At 49.4% G+C, this 21,051-nt stretch overlaps 1 protein-coding gene across 2 annotated transcripts in view; it reads left to right on the top strand.

Moving 5' to 3' along the window:
- The first annotated feature begins 11,692 nt into the window (after window positions 1-11,692).
- MAP1A (microtubule associated protein 1A) overlaps window positions 11,693-21,051 on the top strand; it is a 47,871-nt gene continuing 38,512 nt past the window's right edge. Inside the window, exon 1 of one of the 2 annotated variants that reach the window (XM_075006331.1) lies at window positions 11,693-11,912. Coding sequence is in view for 1 of the 2 variants with exons in the window: in XM_075006330.1 (XP_074862431.1) it covers window positions 11,886-11,912 (27 nt within the window). In the remaining variant the exon portion in view is untranslated. The remainder of the gene's footprint in view (window positions 11,913-21,051) is intronic. The other variant, XM_075006330.1, reaches the window with a different exon arrangement.

Genomic DNA, 21,051 nt, shown 5'->3' with positions numbered 1-21,051 from the left:
GTCACCGTGTGCAGCAGCCCTTAGCCCAGGGCTTCTGGCTGCTGCTGCTGCAGCTGGGGATCCATGATGCATGCACAGGGTCTGCAACCAGTTGTCGGCTCTGTGGATCTTGTGTTGTTTAGTGCAACTGTGTCTGGGAGGGGCCCTTTAAGGGAGCGGCTTGCTGTTGAGTCCGCCCTGTGACCCTGTCTGCAGCTGTTCCTGGCACCCTTATTTCGATGTGTGCTACTTTGGTGTGTAGACGTTCCCTCGCAGCGCCTATTTCAATGTGGTGCTGCGCAACGTCGATGTTGAACATCGACGTTGCCAGCCCTGGAGGACGTGTAGACGTTATTCATCGAAATAGGCTACTTTGATGTAGGCTTCACGTGTAGACGTAGCCCAGGAGTGCAGCGCGCTTCTTTTCAATGACTGGAATCATCTCATTGGAGTTAGCTTCGAACCAGTCGTTCGTGTTTCTAGCTCTTCTTCCAAACACCGACAAGGCCGTGTTGTAAACTGTATCCCTCAGATATTGCCATTTGGATGTCACATCAGCGCCCCCAGGGCCGCTGCGCAGATTTTCCTGGAGGGTCTCTCTGAACTTTTCAGCTTTCTCCGAGTTTGCCATCTTTCTGGCGTCAATGCGGGGCCTTCCAGCAGGTTTAGAGCGGTACAGCTTCTTGGGTCTCAGCTTGAGCTTGGAGCAAACTAGCGAGTGATCTTTATCACAGTCAGCACTATGATAGCTGCGTGTCAGAAGGATGTTTTTGAGGTTATTACGCCTAGTGATGACCACGTCTAGTTGATGCCAGTGCTTCTGGATCAAGAACCAACTGTGGATGAACTGAAGAGAGCCATCGACAGCATTGCAGCAGGAAAGGCCCCTGCCCAGGATGGTATACCACCAGAGGTAATCAAGTGTGCCGCAGACACACTCCTGGAACCCCTACATGAGCTACTGTGCCTGTGCTGGAAAGAGGGTGAGGTTCCACAGGATATGCGCGACGCTAACATTGTAACCTTGTATAAGAACAAAGGAGACAGAAGCGACTGCAACAACTACCGTGGAATCTCCCTCCTAAGCGTCACTGGTAAACTGTTCACTCGCGTCATCCTTGGCAGACTCCAGAAGATTGCTGAGAGGGTGTACCCCGAATTGCAGTGCGGATTCCGCGCAGAGAGGTCTACCATTGACATGGTCTTCTCTCTAAGGCAGCTGCAGGAGAAGTGCAGGGAGCAGAGGAAGCCACTCTACATAGCCTTCATCGACCTGACCAAGACCTTTGACTTGGTCAGCAGGGATGGTCTGTTCAAACTGCTCCACAAGATAGGCTGTCCTCCACGGTTACTCAAGATGATCCAGTCGTTCCACGAAGACATGAGAGGAACCATCCAATATGACGGCACATTATCGGATGCTTTCAGAATCAGGAGCGGTGTCAAACAAGGATGCGTGCTGGTTCGGACATTGTTCGGGATCTTCTTCGCACTCCTCCTGAAGCATGCCTTTGGATCTTCAACAGAGGGCATCTTGCTGCACACAAGATCTGATGGGAAACTGTTTAATCTTGCAAGACTGAAAGCTAAGGTGCGGGAAGTCCCCATCAGAGACATGCTGTTCGCAGACGATGCTGCTGTAGTGTCTCACACAGAAGACCAGCTTCAAAAACTCCTGGATCAGTTCTCCGAAGCATGCAAGGACTTTGGGCTTACCATCAGCCTAAAGAAGACAAACGTACTCGGTCAGGATGTTGCTGAATCCCCATCAATCAGCATTGACAACTATATGTTAGAGGTCGTCCACGAGTTTGTTTACCTTGGTTCCACCATCACTGACACCGTGTTGTTGGACACTGAGTTAAATAGGAGAATCGGAAAAGCGGCCACAACTCTGTCCAGACTCAGCAAGAGAGTGTGGAATAACAACAAGCTGTACACTCACACCAAAATGCAAGTCTACAGAGCCTGCATCCTCAGCACCCTCCTTTATGGCAGCGAGACTTGGACCCTGTATGCCCACCAGGAAAAGAGGCTGAACGTCTTCCGCTTGCACTGCCTCAGGCGCATCCTTGGAATATCATGGAAGGACAGAGTGACCAACACCGCCGTCCTCGAGCAAGCTGGAATCCCAGCCATGCACACCCTCCTCAGGCAGCGTCGGCTCCGCTGGCTTGGCCATGTCCACAGGATGAATGATAGAAGGATTCCAAAAGACATCCTGTATGGTGAGCTAGCCTCTGGCAAAAGACCTCCCGGACGCCCCCAGTTGCACTGCAAAGTTGTCTGCAAGAGAGACCTCAGAGAGGTAGACATCGAGCTGGACAACTGGGAAGAACTAGCAGATGACCGCAGCAGATGGAGGCAGGGGTTACACAAGGGCCTTCAAAAGGGTGAGATGAGGATCAGACAGCTAGCAGAGGAGAAGCGAGCGCACAGAAAGCACACTAAGGACTTGCCAGACACCCACCACATCTGCAAGAGATGCAGCAAGGACTGTCACTCTTGTGTGGGTCTTCATGGTCACAGTAGACGCTGTAAATGAAGCCCTCAATTGAAACTATAAAGGGCGCGATCCATAGTCTATGCAGACTGAAGGATGCCTACTACCTAATTATGCTGTATGTCATGCCAGACTTCATATGTGCTTTCTGCAAATGTGGCTGGCCTCAACCTTCTCCCAGTCCAGAGAATTAGGTCTGTATGACCTGGCAAGGTTGGTTTGGGACCCTGTCAAACCTATTGATGCTCCCGTGGTGGCCATTGCCAGTCTGGTACCAGCCTGGCCAGACCTCCTGTCACAGGATCATAGTCACCTCCTGCACCCCAACCTCACATTCGTCCGCCTCACAAGTCACTGGGTCTGGTACCAGACCACCGACATGAGAGGAGTCACATTGCAGTTTTGTTCCCTGGAGCTGCTGAAGCCCAAAACTGCAGAGGCCAAGTCTGCCAAGACCCGGGCAGATATTTGGCTTCCTACAGACTGTGGAACCATCAGCAGCTTCATGGGCAGCTTCAGGCCAAGCCACTGGAAGACACAGTAGGAAATTGGCTGGGGGAGGCTAACAACTGATAGGACCAGGAACTAGGTTGGCATCTTTGGTTGGAGCCCTCCTGACCTAGGCACAACTATGGTTACCACTGACAGAGACCTCAGCTAGGACCCAGTGAGGTAGGGAGTGCCTGGTCCCCTTACTTGGTCACCACCTCCCCTGGGTGGTGGTCCATCATTTGGCCATCAAACAATGCAGGAAGGGGACAGGAAGTACTTGCTCCAAAACAGTAACCGCAAGAGGATTAACAGAATTCCCAGGCCCCTTGGCAAATGGGGGTGGGGCAAGCTTTGCATTTCTAAAAGGGACAGGGACCTTGGGCAGAAGGAGGCAGGGTTGGGGCCTACTCTTTTCCCACCATCCCTAGAGTATGGGGCTCCAGCATGGATTTAAAGGGCCTGGCGGCTGTTGGCAGCCAGGAACCCCAGACCCTTTTGAATGGCAGAGTCCCAGGGCAGTTGCTCTCTTTGTCGTCCTTCCTGTTTGGTGGACCTGAGTGACCATCTTTACATACAGCATAATGTTAACATACACATGCAAAAATCATTTTAGCAATCATAATATTGAACCTTAAATCAGATACTGCAAAACTTTACCATTAATGGGTGGATAACACATATGTGGCAGGGAGGGAAAGAATGAAAGTAGGAGTAAAAATAAGGGGATAAAGAGTCAAGGAAGGAGAAGGGCAAGCAGCAGATGTGGATATGCCATTGGGCCTTTGGGAATTCTGTAGTCTAATTTTTGCAAAAATGAAAGCCAGATATCTTTAAACTCAGTGGCTGTAGAGGACAATGACCCTTGCAATGGCCATGAGGTGAGGGAGAGCAGAATACCATTGTTCTAGTCTGTGCATGGATTTACTTTCCCAGCTCTGTAAAATCATTCACTTCATGATCATGCCTTCTCTCAGAAACCATTAACTCTGTGCTGATGAGAAACCTTGTTTCATGGGTAAGTAACCAAATCTAGTTTGCCATCAGTGTTTGACTGATGAAGCCAACATCATTGTAATTCTAGAGTCAACTGCTTCCCATAGTTAAACTGATATTTCTTCATTCATATTCAGGAGTGTGCTCTTGTCTTTGCCATAGTGTCACCTTCTGTCTGAAGGAAGAGCTTATGGTCTGATTCTATCTAACAGCTTTAATTTTATATAGCCCTTGACATGTCCACTACAGTTTAAGTACTTTCTGTTGTTGAATTAAATATAAATATATAACTATGGAAATAAGTGTTGCCTTGTCTGATACAATCGACCTATGTGGAGCTTTTAAATAGACAATCGAGCACTTTATCTCTTTCCTCTGATGCATCAGAATCACAGAATCACAGGGCTGGAAGGGACCTCAGGGGGTCATCTAGTCCAGCCCCCTGCTTCAAGCAGGATCAACCCCAACTAAGTCATCCCAGCCAGGACCTTGTCCAGCCAGGACTTAAAAGCCTCAAGGGATGGAGAATCCACCACCTCTCTAGGCAACGCATTCCAATGCTTCACCACCCGCCTGGTGAAGTAGTTTTTCCTAATATCTAACCTACACCTCTCCCTCTTCAACTTCAGACCATTGCTCCTTGTTCTGCCATCTGACACCACTGAGAACAGTTTCTCACCCTCCTCTTTAGAGCTCCCCTTCAAGAAGTTGAAGGCTGCTATTAAATCAACCCTCAGTCTTCTCTTCTGTAAACTAAACAAGCCCAAATCCCTCAGCCTATCCTCACAGATCTTGTGCTCCAGACACTTAATCATTTTTGTTGCCCTTCGCTGAACCTGCTCCAGCAAATCCACATCCTTTTTATACTGGGGGGCCCAAAACTGGACACAATATTCCAGATGTGGCCTTCCCAGTGCTGAATAAAGATGAATAACTACTTCTCTAGATCTGCTCGAAATGCTCCTCCTAATGCACCCTAGTGTGCCATTAGCCTTCTTGGCTACAAGGGCACACTGTTTACTCATATCCAGCCTTTCATCCACCATAACCCCTAGGTCCCTTTCCATTGTACTGCTGCTGAGCCAGTTGGTCCCTAGCCAGTAACAATGTTTGGGATTCTTCCGCCCCAGGTGCAGGACTCTACACTTCTCCTTGTTGAACTGCATCAGATTTATTTTGCCCAGTCCTCCAATTTATCCAGGTCCCTCTGGATTCTCTCTCTACCCTCCAACGAATCTACCTCTCCCCCTGTCATGGTGAAGATGGGACATTGGATGGGAGGGCCAGGCGCCCAGAGTTGGCACTGAACATTGGCCCTCAGGTGCTGGCTTTTACTGATCACCAAATGTGGGCCTAGAAGGGAATATTTCTTCAGGTCAGATTGATAGTGATTGTGGGAGGTTTTCATTTGCCTCTGAAGTGTGTGGGTGCAGGTCACTAGCCAAGATCATCTGGTACATATCTTAGTCATCTCCAAGCCTTTTGGGGCCTTTAGCATTGGTGCACCTTAGTCCCTCCAGTTTTCTGCCTGTCGCTTGTAACAGTCTAGTCTCTTGTGGACCAGAGCACTCTGATCGTGCTTCCAGTGTTGGGTTTAGTGTGCAGATCCTTGGTGGCTTCAGCAGCCTGTGATCTACAGCAGGTCAGAATGAGAGGATCTGATGGTCCTGTGACTCTGCTCTGGAGTTAGCGATGGCTTCAGGAATCAGAGACCTTCTCCAGTAGACAAGTATCTAAATAGGTGGTGTGGGTCTGGGAAATGTGTGCAGCTTCTCTACTCTTCTGTACCTGATTAGCAGTGTGTGCAGACCTACAGCCAGCTGTTCAGTGACTGCTAACCCCAACCTCTGCGCCCCCACCTTGCTCCATCTTGCAGCCAGGCTGCTCCAGGAGACCCTCCTTCTAGTTGTGCAGGACTGTGGGGAGAAGGGGGTGTGCTGATGTCAGGATGTTTCCCTGTCCCGACACCTGATCTCCACAGAGCAGGGGTCCGGGAGAAGGTCACACACAGTGGAACTGCTCCAGTCTCAGGTATAAATGGTGGGTGACAGGCGAGTGGCTTTCTTAAAGAGGCAGTGCACTGTTTCTGAGATTTCCTGGGCAGACAGCTCTTGTGTGCTCTCTTTCTCTCTCACTCTCTCCCTCCCCTCCATCTACCTCATCTTCATGGAGCAGGGCAGGGGTGACAACAGAGTAGGAGAGCTTTTGGTGTCTTAAAGAGACTCAGAAAGTTATCCATCAGCAGCCAGCACACATACTCTCTGCGTCACAAACATACAGTCTGTCACACACCGTCTCTGTGTCACACCCCCAATCTTTCCTGCTCTGTCTCTGGGCTACACACACAATCACCATCAAACGCACACACCTTCTCCCACTCTTTGCCACACACACTGCTGTGCACATGCTGTGTCACAAAATCTCTGTGGCACACACATCCACAGTCTCTCTCTCACACACACAGAGAGTCTCTTGCTCTCGCTCTCTCCCTAGCACCTAGTCCCACAACTTCCGCCCGAGTCCCCAGATCTTCTGAGGACCCCGAGCTGGCCCATGATGACTTACTAAAGTTCATGGAGGGGCCTTTCTGCAAAAATTATTGTACACCCTACTATAGCTAGGAGCTCATACTGGTGTAACAGCTCAGATGGGCTATTCCCGCATCAACAACCAAGTGAGAGGGAACTCTGCCTCCCTCTGTTCAGTCCCTCCATATGTTTGATTGGTTGGCAATCTGTAAATCACTGCTACCACATATAGGGTGGTATGGTGAGAGTAAGGAAAGTGGTTTCTCTTGGTCAAACGGGTCCTGCGGAAACTCCTGGTGCCACTACTGAGAGAATTCTCTTTTTCTCTATAGGGTAGTATAACAATCCCAACAGGAGGATCGATTTGCTTCATTTACTTTTAATCACCATTCATTAGTGATGCTGTTGTTCACATGTTGCAAATTGTGAGAGGCCTGGACATGAGACAGACAGCATAATAATTATAAAGGTCTGGGAGTCTGAAACTGCCTCTAATGGGGACAAGCTGATGCGTCCTCCAACATAGTCTGGAGCATTGTGCTAGGCTCCATAGACAAGTCTTATAATCCTATTAAATCTTTTAAAATAGAAGGGTGAGATGATAACAGGATGTCCAATCAAAAAGTATAAACATCTTGGTAAGACATTAATCTGACCTGGATTATTCCCTCCCCCCAAAGCACAGTGAATGTACTTGCTGTTGGTTGGAGAGTTCTCGCTGCTGAAGGGTAGATTCTAAATACATTTTTTCAGGGTTTTTTTCCTAAAGTTTGTTGTTATATGTATCCCCTAGTATCTAACTGCCTCTGATTACCTAAGGCCCTGCTAAGTGGTGGCCAGTTGATCTTCAGTAGCTCTAACTTTTCTCAGTTAATTGTACACTCTGAAAGTGAGCCAAAATGTTGGATTAACATGAGAAGGTCAGGGACTGTGATTTCAAGGTTCATTGTAAACAAAAGGGAATCCGCATATACCATCCAATGGAGCTCCAGTGAGCAAATATTAATACCCAAATGTTTGGGTGAGAGCCTGCAGTGCTCTTCATGAACTCTAGGGCCAGATCAAACAGAAGCAGGAACAGCAGACAGCCATGTTTGGTACTCAGAGAAGGTTAAATGAGTCTGTAACTGTGCCCTTGGTTTAGGATTAGTGATGGGAGTGTCTTATATCAGCGGTGTCCAATAGGAGTTCAAAAATCACCACACTTGTGGTTGTCAGCCTTCCTATTCACCACATTGTATTATACAAAAATGTATTAAACAACATAATAGTATTAGTAGGTATTTCATACTAAATAAGACAAATAACACTTCAAGTGATCCATTTATTAATATTATTAAAAATCAGCATGACACTTTGCAATCTTTATCCTTTACTAACGCCCTGAAATCAGGAAATATTCCATGCTGACTGAGCATCAAATATCTGTCTTGCACCTGTGCTAATCATCTTGAAATGCCTGCCCTCTCCCCCAGAGCCAGGCACCCCCAGAATCAGGCACCTCCAGCCCCACTTCCAGTTATAAATCAATGCCCTCCCGCTTCCCCAGAGCCAGACATCCCCAGCCCCACTCCCAAATCAATGCCCTTTCCCTCCCCCAGAGCCAGATAACCCCCCAGAGCCAGACACCTCCAGCCCCGCTCCCAAATCAATGCACTCCCCCTCCCCCAGAGCCAGATACCCCCCAGAGCCAGACACCTCCAGCCTTGCTCCCAAATCAATGCATTCCCCCTCCCACAGAGCCAGGTGGCCCCAGCACACCCCACCCCCATATAGTCCATCTGACTCACTGAAGCCACGGATGGAACCACGGTTGAAGGTGCCATGCTGGGCCTCCTGGGGTGCGCAGGGTTGCAGGCGCCACAGCAGGCCCCGAGGCTGTGCTGGGAAGCAGCTGCAAGGGCTAGAGCCGTGTTGGGAAGGAGCTGCAGGGGCTAGAGCCACGTTGGGAAGCAGCTGCAGGGGCTAGAGCCACATTGGGAAGGAGGTGCAGGGGCTAGAGCCACGTTGGGAAGGAGCTGCAGGGGCTAGAGCTGCATTGGGAAGGAGCTGCAGGGGCTAGAGCTGTGTTGGGAAGGAGCTGCAGGGGCTAGAGCCACGTTGGGAAGGAGGTGCAGGGGCTAGAGCCACGTTGGGAAGGAGCTGCAGGGGCTAGAGCTGCATTGGGAAGGAGCTGCAGGGGCTAGAGCTGTGTTGGGAAGCAGCTGCAGGGGCTAGAGCCACGTTGGGAAGGAGGTGCAGGGGCTAGAGCCACGTTGGGAAGGAGCTGCAGGGGCTAGAGCTGCATTGGGAAGGAGCTGCAGGGGCTAGAGCCGTGTTGGGAAGCAGCTGCAGGGGCTAGAACCGTGTAGAGAAGGAGCTGCAGGGGCTAGAGCCACATTGGGAAGGAGCTGCAGGGGCTAGAGCTGCATTGGGAAGGAGCTGCAGGGGCTAGAGCCATGTTGGGAAGCAGCTGCAGGGGCTAGAACCGTGTAGAGAAGGAGCTGCAGGGGCTAGAGCCATGTTGGGAAGGAGCTGCAGGGGCTAGAGCCGTGTTGGGAAGCAGCTGCAGGGGCTAGAGCCGTGTTGGGAAGGAGCTGCAGGGGCTAGAGCTGCATTGGGAAGGAGCTGCAGGGGCTAGAGGCATGTTGGGAAGGAGCTGCAGGGGCTAGAGCTGCGTTGGGAAGGAGCTGCAGGGGCTAGAGCTGCACTGGGAAGGAGCTGCAGGGGCTAGAGCTGCACTGGGAAGGAGCTGCAGGGGCTAGAGCCACGTTGGGAAGGAGCTGCAGGGGCTAGAGCTGCATTGGGAAGGAGCTGCAGGGGCTAGAGCCATGTTGGGAAGCAGCTGCAGGGGCTAGAACCGTGTAGAGAAGGAGCTGCAGGGGCTAGAGCTGCGTTGGGAAGGAGCTGCAGGGGCTAGAGGCATGTTGGGAAGGAGCTGCAGGGGCTAGAGCTGTGTTGGGAAGGAGCTGCAGGGGTTAGAGCTGCATTGGGAAGCAGCTGCAGGGGCTAGAGCCGGGTTGGGAAGCAGCTGCAGGGGCTAGAGCTGCGTTGGGAAGGAGCTGTGTGGGGGCAGCGTCGGTTGCAGGAGGCACATGGTACATGGCTCCTGGCCAAAACCAAAGGAGGTGCACCGGGGAAGTGGCTGCAGGAAGTGCCTCCTTTGCTGCCACCGCACCTGTTTGATGGGGGAGGGGTCCCCCAGGTGTGTGGCTCTGCTGAGTCAGTGAGTGGCATTTCACCACATCGCACTGCCCTGTTCACCACGTGGCCAATGTGAAGGATGTTGGACAATGGGGACTTACACAGAAGTTTAACATATTCTGTAAAGCCAGACATGAAACCAGGCTCCGGAGGGTCTAAGATGTACTCCCTGTTCAAAGGCCTCTTCTGCATGCAAGGCAGAAGTGCACAGAAGTCAGGGTCCTCACACTGTGCCCTTATTATAGCTACTAACAGTGTGAAGTTCTCTCAACCATGTAGGACTTCAGTAGATCCCACATATGTTTTGGGTGGAAGGTGTTGGACTTGGAGGCTAAAATACTGGTGAATATTTCAAATGGTAGTTCAGGAGATTGATTTGTATTTTGGGCATGAATGAGGCCCCAGCCCAACTTGGAAATAACTGAAGTACAGGCTGTCCTCCAAGCATGGGACACATGGGTGGTGAGTGGAGTGTCCTTGCGGGAGGCTAGCCCTTGGCTCTGCCCCTTCCTCCTGCTCCCCCTCAACTCCCATGACTGAGGCCCAAAGCCCTCTCTCCATCTGGAGGAACCCTGAGTGCTCCACCCTTGAACAGAAGTGCCCCAAGCTCCCTGAGCCAGCTGCTCCATCAGACCCCCAGATCCGAGGCCACTACAGGGAAAAAGTGTCCAACTCACCCTTGGCAGAAAGTTTTGCTATGCCCATTGCAGGTTCCATGGGATTTCTCACTCAGCTTCCTGCATTCATTAGTAATCACTCTGCAATCCTGGGAGCTTGCTGATGAACCCAGAAAGTCTAGTACCATATATGGCCTCCTAAGCTGCCCTGGAACTTGCATGAGGAATCATAAATCAAAAAATTCCCCCATTAAATGCTGCAGCCGGGGGGTCTGGTGTTGATGGCACTGCCAGGGGAGGCAGAGCCTCCCCTTGCCTATTATACATGCTGCCCATCGTGGGACAGCACTTTCCTCCTTAACAAGGTAGCCACTTGCCTGCAAGGGGGTCAGAAACATAGTTATAAAAATAGGCTGGGAAACTAGGGCCAGTAGCTTTACCCAGCTACGTGTATTTCAAGGTACGAGCAAGTTCTGATTTTCCTAATGAGGTATCCAAGCTCTGTGTTAGGGCCACAGAGAATTGGTGCACCTAAGGCATGAATGAGTGAATAAATGAAGAGCGTGTGGCTATCCCTAGAGCAGGGCACTGGCCTCCAAGAGTTAAAGGATACAGAGCCTGGCTCCAGCCTTTGTCACACAAGGGGTCAACAGGATGGTGCAGAGGTGCCTGGGGCCTGGTGTGGTACCTAGAAGGGTAATAGAAGGATGTGGAGGTGTCTGGGGCCAGATTCTGTCTGGTGCACCCTGCCTCCCCACCGTGGACTGGGGCTGCTCTGGCCAGGCTTGAGCACCCCAGGCTGCAGGGTTCCCAGGGCCACCACAGACCAGAGTTTCTCCAGCTGCACTGGAGTGCTCCTCATCCATAGCAGGCCCCTTGGGATGGAGCAGCTCCCTGCCCATGGTGGGCCAGAGTTATCTAGGGCCACACTTGGTACCCAACAGGTTATAGGAGGTTGAGGAGGTGCCTGGGGCCAGGCTTGGTACCCAGAGGTTTAACAGGAGGGTGTGAAGGTCAATAAGCCTTCTAATTTTTCACATGCGTGGGCATGTGTGGATGTGCACCACCACTGGAAACACATGTTGCTGGCTGTGAGCATTAGGGTGTTCTGCTGAGCAGCTGGGTGGCATTTAAATTGCTCCTGAACTGCGGCTCCAGCACACATCCTACAGGGTACATTGGTGGATGTACCTAGGGCCAGGCTTGAAATGCAAGGGGGTGTTAGGAGGTTTAGCGATTTCAGGGGGCAGGCTTGTTACCGTGGGGGTAAAATATGAGGGTGTGGAATTACCTCCATGCACTTGGTATCTGGGGGTAATAGGAAGCTCCTGGTTGTGGCTGGGCTCTGGCTCCTGAGGGTTAATAATTCAGGAGGAGAGATGTTATTGGAGGTGCCTAGGCCCCGGATCCAGAAGGCGGCTCTGCCCCAGAGAGGGTTAAGTCTGCCTGGTGCATTGTTGAGTGGGTGTCAGAGAGAGGCTGGCCAGCTCCTCCCTCGATTTGCATTGACACAGCAGCTGCCTTCTGCAGCCGGGTTGTGTCTGTGCATCTGTGACTCTCCAGGCATCCTGAGCCGCGGCTGCCACTTCCATGGGCTGCCCATCCCAGGACCTGATGGTACGTGCAGACTCCTCTTTCCCACCCTGCGCACTCAGTCTGGTGTGAATGGGTGTTCAAGGGCTACTGAGTTATGGGAGACGTCTAGCCAGTGGGGGAGTGGGGCTGTAGGATCCAGACAGCTAGGACTGGCCTCATTGTGGGCTGACGCTGTTTCTCTCCCAGCTGGATTGTTGAAGGGCTGGAGGTCCTGAAACAATGCCCCGCTTTGGGGTGGGGGTTCCTTTCATCTGCTCATAGGAAATTTGGATAATACGTGGCATGTGGCGATCCACCCTGTCTGCTGCCCCAGCTCGTCTGTGTCTGATCCCAAGGGGATGGGATTGGCTGGGTTTCACCCTGCTTGCCTGAGGAGTGATTGGGCAGTTGGCCATCGCCCTTCCTGGGGACCTTCACAGTGACTCCTGGCAGATGCAGTTTCTCTTCTCTTGGAACTCAATGCTGCTGAAATAGGACAAGGGGTGCTGTAGTGTGCCTGGGCAGAAAAGAATGGTGGCAAGAGGGGACGAGGGCTGCAGGAGGAGCCAGTTTTCGTATGTTGACCTCACTCCTTGCTGTCTGCTCTTCTTCCAAGTGCCTGAGGGGCAGAGACTCTGGATTCTCTGGCTGCTCAGCTGTTCTCTGCACTTGTCTCTCGTGCTAGGACATATCTCAGGGTGAATAACTTAGGAAAAAATGCTGAGTGAGGGACCGGTTGTGTGCTGAGCCTCAGAATTTGTGCCAGCATCACCTTGCCTGAGGGTAGTGTGGTGGTCCCTCTATCTGAGAGCGGCATGGTGTCTCACAGGCACGTCTGTGGGCACGCGTTGGTGACTGACAGTGTCTGTGCAGTGGGGATGTTGGAAGGAGGCTAATTAGGAAGGGGGTGGGGACGTTAAAGGGGAATACAATGCTGCTAATAGACTGGAAAGTGGTACTGGGAACCTCCTTTGCGTTCTCGCTTTTTCTCTCTATCACAGCAGTATTTCTGCATTAACTAAAATCTGGCTTGGAGCTATTCAGCACTTCATTTTTCCACTACTGCAGGAAACCATAAAACAACCAGACTTCCAGTTTGTGGGGGAGGAACAAGCAAAGCTGCTTGTGAAGTGTACCAATGAGGCAGCCTTTCCAGGGCACCAGACAGGAGAATGCAGTTGCTGGTCATGTGGAGTTGATGTTCCTGTCCTTTCTCCCCAGCATAAACCAGTGGGAAGGGGTGACCTGCCAGTCCTGTACCCAGACTAATAAGAGTGTTCAGATTGTCAGTTCCTTGAATATGAGAAGATTCTTTTGTCCTCCTAGCCCTTCTCCTTGGCAGTCCCGTGCCCCTGCTGTGCCTTCCTTTTAGCACCGAAGTGGTAAGCCCCTCCCTTTGCATTCAGCTCTTGTCCTGGGTTCCCATGGTTACAGGGCAGGTCCCATCGGCAAAGTAGATGGCTCTAGTTTCACACTGCAGGTCCAGAGCTGACCACCACCAGCTAATATATTATTCAAGGCATTGAACCCTGTGAACACGACTGTTAAGTGAAATATTTTAAAATGCCAGCTTTTCTCCTAGTTTAGACAGAACCAGAGTGCAAAGGACAGGGGCAGACGTGGCCCCATGAGCAATAGCCAGTCCGCTACTGTGGTGTTAGTATAAACAGGGAGGTGCAAGCCCAGCTGAACAGTGATGGAGCAACCAAAAGTCAGGTGAAGGCGCAGCAGACTTTTAATGAAGTGGGGGAGGGGAGGCAGGGAAGGGGGCTGGGGCTGATCAGGCTGGGAGCGGGAATGGAGGGAGGGGAGGGGAAGGAGTTAGACACAGGAGGCTGGAGGGGAGGAGCATGACGGCTGCGCACTCACACGCACGCACACAAATACACTGCGGCAAATTCTGCAGCTGGTGTCTGCTGGTTCTTGACTGCAGAAGAGACAAGCTCTCTGATTAACACTGTCTGATCTCAGGGACAGGGCTTTATTCCATCCTACATAGCATTGATCCCCAGACCAGGCCTCATTATAGGCAGATCAGGGTCTCATCTTCTCTCTGCAGGGGCTGATGGGTTAGGGGGTCCTATTTACTGCAAGGTGGCTGGTGGTGCTCTCCATCTCCCCCCTCCAACAGCTGCAGTTCAGCTGAATGCTCCTTCCCACACAAATGTTACTACACATAGGCAGAGACCATTTTATCTGCCCCTTGGAAGCAGACATGCTAGGCAGGCCTGTGCCCCATTCAGTCTGTGTGGAGATAGAGGGATGTATGGGTTTGGAGCTGGTCCTTTCTGCGCCAGAATTTCCATGAAAAGAATTTCCTGAGATGAAGCCTGTAGCGCACAGCTCCGTTTGTTGCTGCTCTCTGCATCGCTGCCGTGAGCACAGCACTGACCAGGAAGATGTATCCTTAGAAGGTGTAGGGGACTGGGGAAGTGTAACCCGTTCAAGTACAGGGATTATGAGTGGTCAACGGCCAGTACAGGCAGGTAAAATCAAAGGATAGGCTATGTACCAGAAGTACAGCTGTGGCTTGTTTAGTGGGGATGGAGTGTGCAAAGCGGATATGGGCCCAAGGGCTCTGGAGAAAGAGCGTATACGGGAGGCATATGCAGAATTCAACTGGGGGATTTTTCAGGCAATTAATTTCCTGCAGGAGTTAGTTTTGTGTTCTTTGTGCATGGAGTCTTCCTCCCAGTGAGCCTCTCAGGGTAACTGCCTCACAAAAGAGTAGGACACTGTTGAGTAAAGAAAAAAGACCCTGTGACATGTCTGTCTGGAAAAAAGATTATGAAAACCACAGGGGAATCTGCCTGTAGCCCATGGCTGGTGAGTAGTCTGTGAGTCTGTGTGCCTGCCTTTGAATGGTCCATAGGCTTATTAATGTGAAGCTTCAGCCATAAGAACTGAACAGCAAGGGGATAGGCTGCCCAGGGATGTGTGTGGGGATTGTTTTCTGATGGCCAGTGGGCCAAGGGATAGTCTGTGGGGCAGTGGTTGGCAGCCCTCTTGGCCCCTGGGCATTTTGAGTAGACTTGGCAGAGGAAGGAAGGAAAGAATGAGTTGAATGACTGCAAGTGTTTCTGGGGAGGCTTTGCTGGGATGTGGAAGGAGGGCTCTTTTCTCTGTCACTGGTTATTTCAAAATTCATTAGACAAAATCTGTAGTTGAACTGATTCCTCTGTCATGCCCTGAATTGCAGCACAGGCTGGGTGGCTGTTGGGAGGAAACCCTGGAGGAGGCACCAAGATATTTTCATTCTAATTCCCATTTTGTGTCCAGTTTCTTTCTGCCTCACCTCTGAGCTGCTGATTGAATTCTCAGGATTCCTCCCACAGACACACATGCCTTCCAAGTGGTGTCTACATCATTGCTGGCACGCACTCCTGCTTTAGACCATTAATGTAGAGTGACCACCTCTCGCTGGGAGTGCCTCATTTCCCCAGAGGGTCTTGTGGATGCAGACTAAAGTCAAAATGTTTGTGTTCTATGCCCAGCTCGTCAATAACCTAGTGTGTGTGTCCTGGGCCTGAGTACCTCACTCCTCTGCAGTCAAGGGGAGCCACAGGTGCTTAGTAACTCTGAAACTGGCCTTTACATCTCGCTGAACCCATCTCTGAAATGGGGATTTGCTGAAGCAGCTAAGTGACCTAGGGGAGAACAAGTCCCTTTGGCTTTCAATGGATCATGTGCTTTGAAATCACTTTGGTGACCACTAATGTAAGAGGCCTAGAGGCCTAAAATACTAGAGAAGGACCCCAGATGATTATAAGTTGTTACTAAAGCATGAGGCATTTCTGCCTGTCTTCAGTCAGCATTAACTGGAGCACAGAATAAGCCCAGTGCTGATGGAGATGGCCCACTAGAAAGGGCTTTGGAGAAGTCTGAATCTGTTTGATAATGCCAAATACCTGGCCTTTGGGCTCTTGTTAGTTAAATGCCTCAAGGTCTCTCTGTTTTTCAAATTGTTTTTATTGAAGATATTCACCTAGCACAAACCAGATTGTCTTGTGTCCACTTTTCATTGGTGAAGGTGAGGGGTTCAGCTCATAGTTAGGTGGGCATTAGCAGTTTTCAATAATGGATACCCCCACCTCTTGCAGCAACACACGCTGCACAAGCTGAATTTTGATCTCAGGATGGTAAGGTTACCTAGACACTGCTGTCAGTGATGTACCATGAGTGTGCAATTTCTAGTATGTTTCCTTGAGGTGGTTCTTGTATCTAGGCACTAGTGTCCCTGGGGAAGTTCTTGCTATTCCTTTCAAGGCAGCAATCCAATTTGTGGAGGCTTAGGCCTGTTTTTCATAATGTGCCATACATAAAATTAGATCACACCAATTAGATATTCCCTTGCTTTTTGGCAAGTCCAGGTCATTTGCTTCTCCTAATGACTTTGATAATTCCTAAAAAAAGATTTTGCCTAAATTCTCTTTTCAGCTGCCTTTTCTGAGTGTTTTTAAACATATTCTGATCCAAGTGCCTCAGCCCCACCTGTGTCAGATAGGATCTAACACAGAATTCTTAGATGATTAAGAACTAAAGCAGAATAACCTTTAGCACTGTTCTGTTTTGTATTCCTTGACTGGTGTCTGAGCCTGTCCGAAGACACTTGCAGTACCCATTTGTAGAAGGAGAAGGAGGAGAATCACCAATGTTTACAGCCTCGTGAGCTGTGCCTCCTGAAATGATATATTATTGGTAAACTTGGATAGAAATGGGAATGCTTATGAGAAGAAGATGAGTTCAAACAAAGTTGATTGCATTCTTTGGAGGATGGTGATAGCTGATTCAGTGATTTGCATTCACCTGGATCCTTGGGCAGGGTACACATAGGGGTTAGCAAATGGGATTTCCTCTCTAGGCATTAGCAGTAAGACAATGAGATGGTTGGAGTGGTGATAGGCTGAAAATGCAGAGTGCAATCTAACGGCGGAGTAGAGGAGGAATAACAAGTGGGGACCCTTTTTCCACGGCTGAGACCCAATACAATTTATAGTACATTTAAGAGTCTGTGAAAGTAGAACTGTTTGTGAGCTCTGGATATTTACAAGCAGTTCAGAGGGAGACTTCAACCCTATGGAGAAGGGATAGGGGAGGTTTGGGGAAATGGGCACGCACAAATTGATTATGCCTTTGAGGTCGGGAGATGTGAAGTTAGGTATGGAGGGAAATTCACCAAAATGGCAGAATCTTGAGTCAGAGAAAAGGGGAGCGGGGGCGGGGGGAGATGGTGGAGCAATGCTAAGAAGTTTGGGAGTTCAGGTCACAGTGCCTGGCTGCAGTATGATACTGAATCTCTCTCTAAAGCAGTGATTCTTCCCTGGTGGGTCTGCCCAAGGGGTGAAGGATCAGTCTGCCTCTAAGAAGTAATACTTCCTGGGCACTTTCAGACCTGAATTAAGTCCAGTTCAGGTCTTGCTCAATGATTCTAAAGGTTGTTTTACCAATTAACTAAAAAATAAATCAGTAGAACCCTAAGCACCCTCTTTCTCTTATGTGGCTCTCTTCAGGTTCTGATGCTGGGTCCAGCAGATTCGTTCAGAGCCCTAAGTAGCTGGTTGTCAGACATTTGTGTTGCGCCCAATACCATGCTACTTTGTCCTAGCTGTTCAGGGTTTCTTCTTGTCATGGTGTTACTTGGTGTAATTTCGCCTATATTCAAATTTGCAGATGACATCAAATTTGGAGGAAGGAACATCCTATTGCCACTTGATTTCCACTCACCAATCTGGGTAGGGCACAATAGAGATGACAGATTATGGGGGCACCCATTGGTTCATCAGGAGCAACAAGAATGATTAAAAGTCAGAGAACATGAGCTATACAGAAAGACTGAAAGCGCTGGGCTTGTTTAGAATGAGAAAAGAGAAGACTTAGAGGGGACATGACAGTGATTTACAAGTACCTAAAAGAGTGTTACAAAGAAGAGGGAGAAAAATTGTTCTCCTTGGCCTCTGATGACAGGACAAGGAGCAATGGGCTTAAACAGCAGCAAAGGAGGTTTAGGTTGGATATTAGGAAAAACTTCCTGTCAGGGTGGTTAAACACTGGAGTAAATTGCCGGGGGAGGTTGTGGAATCTCCATCACTGGAGATATTTAAGAGCAGATTAGATAGACACGTATCAGGGATGGTCTAGATGGTGCTTGGTCCTGCCGTGAGGGCTGGACACTGGACTCAATGACTTCTCGAGGTCCCTTCCAGTTCTAGTGTTCCATGATTCAATGATCAGCATCTGCAACATGTGGTGTCAGCAGTGCAGGTTTTAAGTGGATTTAAGCTGAGGCTCGGTTTGACTGCTGACTGATGCAGGTGGGAGCCAGCATGGCCAGATCACATGAAAAAAGTGGGTCCAGCTGTTGTGAAGGTGGGCTGGCCTTGTGAGCTCAGTATGAGCTACAGGGATGTTTATGTAGACTAGGGCTCTACACAGATACCACATTTGTATCTGCATCTGATCCCAGATCTGCAAACATTGTCTGTGGATATCCACAGGTGTAAAGCAGATAGCCACAGATGTGCAGGGCTCTAGGTATAAAACATGGATGTGCATCCGTCTGCAATCTATGGACATGGTCCGTGGATATCCACAAATGCAAAGAGGATAGCTGCAGATCTGCAGAGCTGGTAAGAAGCCTAAGTTGAGCTGTCCCTACTGTGATACACTGCAACATTGGCTTGGGGAATCTCCCCTGGTTCTTTCCAGATGATATATTTTCAACACAGAATAACAAGGCTTTTGCTAACAGAATGGACATCGGTAACCCAACTGCTATGTATATTTGAATAGCCTGGTAGACATGGGCAAAAGGGTGCTGTGCATATCCAGCTGTAAATCAAATTCCAGGAATCCAAACCATGCAAAGAAGTTGCAAGATGGCACCCAAAATACAACATGCAGAGTCAGAGGGCAGTTGGAAAGAAAAGCAGAGGCAGAGGATAGCTGATTTCATGTCAAAGTCTGGTAATTGAAGGAGGAGTGTCCCAGTGCTTCTCTTTCCTTCCACTAGGGCTAATTTATTGGCTTCATGTAAGATGTGGATGACATTTTGCATTGGGGGTTCCCAGAATGCAGCAAGATGAAAGGCTTGGAGAAAAGGAGAGCTAGTGAGTAGGAGACCAGTATGAGGAAGTAGTAACATCCATGACTGGGAATGAGTCTTGAGGCATCCGAATGAACAGGCTCCAAAATGTGGATCATTCAGCTGCTGGAAAGGGCTCTTGGGGGCCTTTAACAAAAATATATCACCTGAAATGTGCAAACTGGAGGGAAGCTTGGGCTGATTTCCCTGCTTCTGATAATCATTCTCTCCATCAATACAGCCAAATCATTCCTGCAAAAGAGAGCTTACATGTGGCAATCCTAAGCATACTGTTGAAAAGTGCATCAATGCACTGGATTTTTATCAGGTGACATGTACCGGTATTAAAACAAAATCCTCAAAGGAGGAACACTTGGTCATTCTACAACCTTCTCACCCAGCGTCATGCTTCAGATGAAATAGAGTGTCTTCTGGCTTGTACCATCAAAACACTCAGAAGCTAAATCATTCCAGCCAACTACATCTTTATCAAGAAATGTTGCACAGTTGTGTTGCAGCATTTCTTGGTGTCGCTGATAAGAAAGTGTCTTTGCTTAAAGGCAAAAAAAAATGAATTATTTTGTTTGCCTACTGTAAACTGGCATACAGGTTTTTCTCAGGGTTATTGAGAGAGAGATTTTTGTGCAGTCTCCTGGTTAAGATCTTGGCAGCACATCACAAATAAAATTCTACTGAAAAGGAAATATGTAAGGAGCTAGCAATGGCTGTCATAGTTCTTGAAGTTCATTAAACTCCTGTTGGGGACTGGAACAGTAGGAGGCAACTAGACAAGATAGAGTCTCATGGAAAAGATGAAGGTTGCAACTGACACAGCTATTGCTGCCACAGGGAGGGAGGGTGTGAGAGTGTTTTAACGAGTAACAGAAGGGTTGGCAATGAGACAAAATGGCTGGTTCATTAATAAAAGGGAGATTTAAACTGTTGTTCTCAAATGGCTGAGTCACTGAGTTGCTTTTTGTAATGGTCCGTAACAAAAAAAGTGAGACAGACCCTTCAAACAACATGAGCTGTTTTGGAGTAATGGGACACAATTAAAAGGGGCAAAGGGGAGCAGCTCCCCATGACTCCTAGGGACAAAGCAGCCATTGACTTTCCTACGTACTACCCACCAGCTGCATGCCACTGGTAGGTCTGGAATCCCTTGCAGTATCTCACACACTTCTTCCTTTCCCTTTTGTCCAGATGGGTAATTCTCTTCACTGCCACCCCAGGGTTCCTCTAGACAGAGCCTAATAATTTATTTTGATGTGCTCTTCTCCTCACGTCTCCCTCTTGACATTTTCTCCCCTTCCCTTGCTCAGCCAGGACAATTTGGACCTCATCTAGTCAGTCATGTAAGGTAAATGCTGCCTGACCTCCGCTCCTCCCTTTCTGTCTCTTTTTGTATGACTCCTGCTCCATGCCTGCACTCTACCCTGCCATTTTGGTCAGTAATACTTTTACCCCTGGTACTTTTTCCCATTCAAACAGCTGCCACTGTCTGCCCCCTCCATCCTGACTCTCAATTTTTTCTCTTAACTCCAGTCACCTCCAAGGGCTATCCTGGCCCACCTTCAGTCTTGAATTTGCTCTTGCATAGGACCTGCTCTCCTTTGTGGTGTTGATGCCTGTCACAGCTGATCATGGTGGCTTCCCTCTCACCTACGTGCAGACTTTGATACTGGGCCTCTGCCTTTCCCGGACCCTGTCCTGAGTTTTTCAGGCATGTCTGACTCCTATCATTCAAGCTTCTGGTTCTTTAACTGTTGGCTCTTATTTTTCTAAAATCCACCCACTCGATAATATAAAGGCTCAGTGTTTGGTACTCTGCTCTTTTCTTGATCTGTAACCTTTGCTTCTGCTGGTCTGTTGATGACATGAATCTTCATAGGTCTTGTCTTGGAACATGCAATTCCTCTCTTGGGCAAGAGGAACACACTCAACCTCAACTACACTTGACTCAGTGACCCAAGTTTCCCCTGTCTTCTTTGAGGGTAATCTTGCAAAATGCAGGTTCAAACTCTTATCCAGCAGCATCCCTGATCCAGCAGGACCACAGATATTGCTGGACCAGAGAGTGCCTGGATAAGAGAGCTCCAG

The sequence above is a fragment of the Carettochelys insculpta genome, chromosome 12 (assembly GCF_033958435.1).
Source record: "Carettochelys insculpta isolate YL-2023 chromosome 12, ASM3395843v1, whole genome shotgun sequence".
NCBI lineage: Eukaryota > Metazoa > Chordata > Testudines > Carettochelyidae > Carettochelys > Carettochelys insculpta.
Note: the sequence above shows the minus strand (reverse complement) of the source record. Positions and strands in the feature narration are given on the sequence as shown.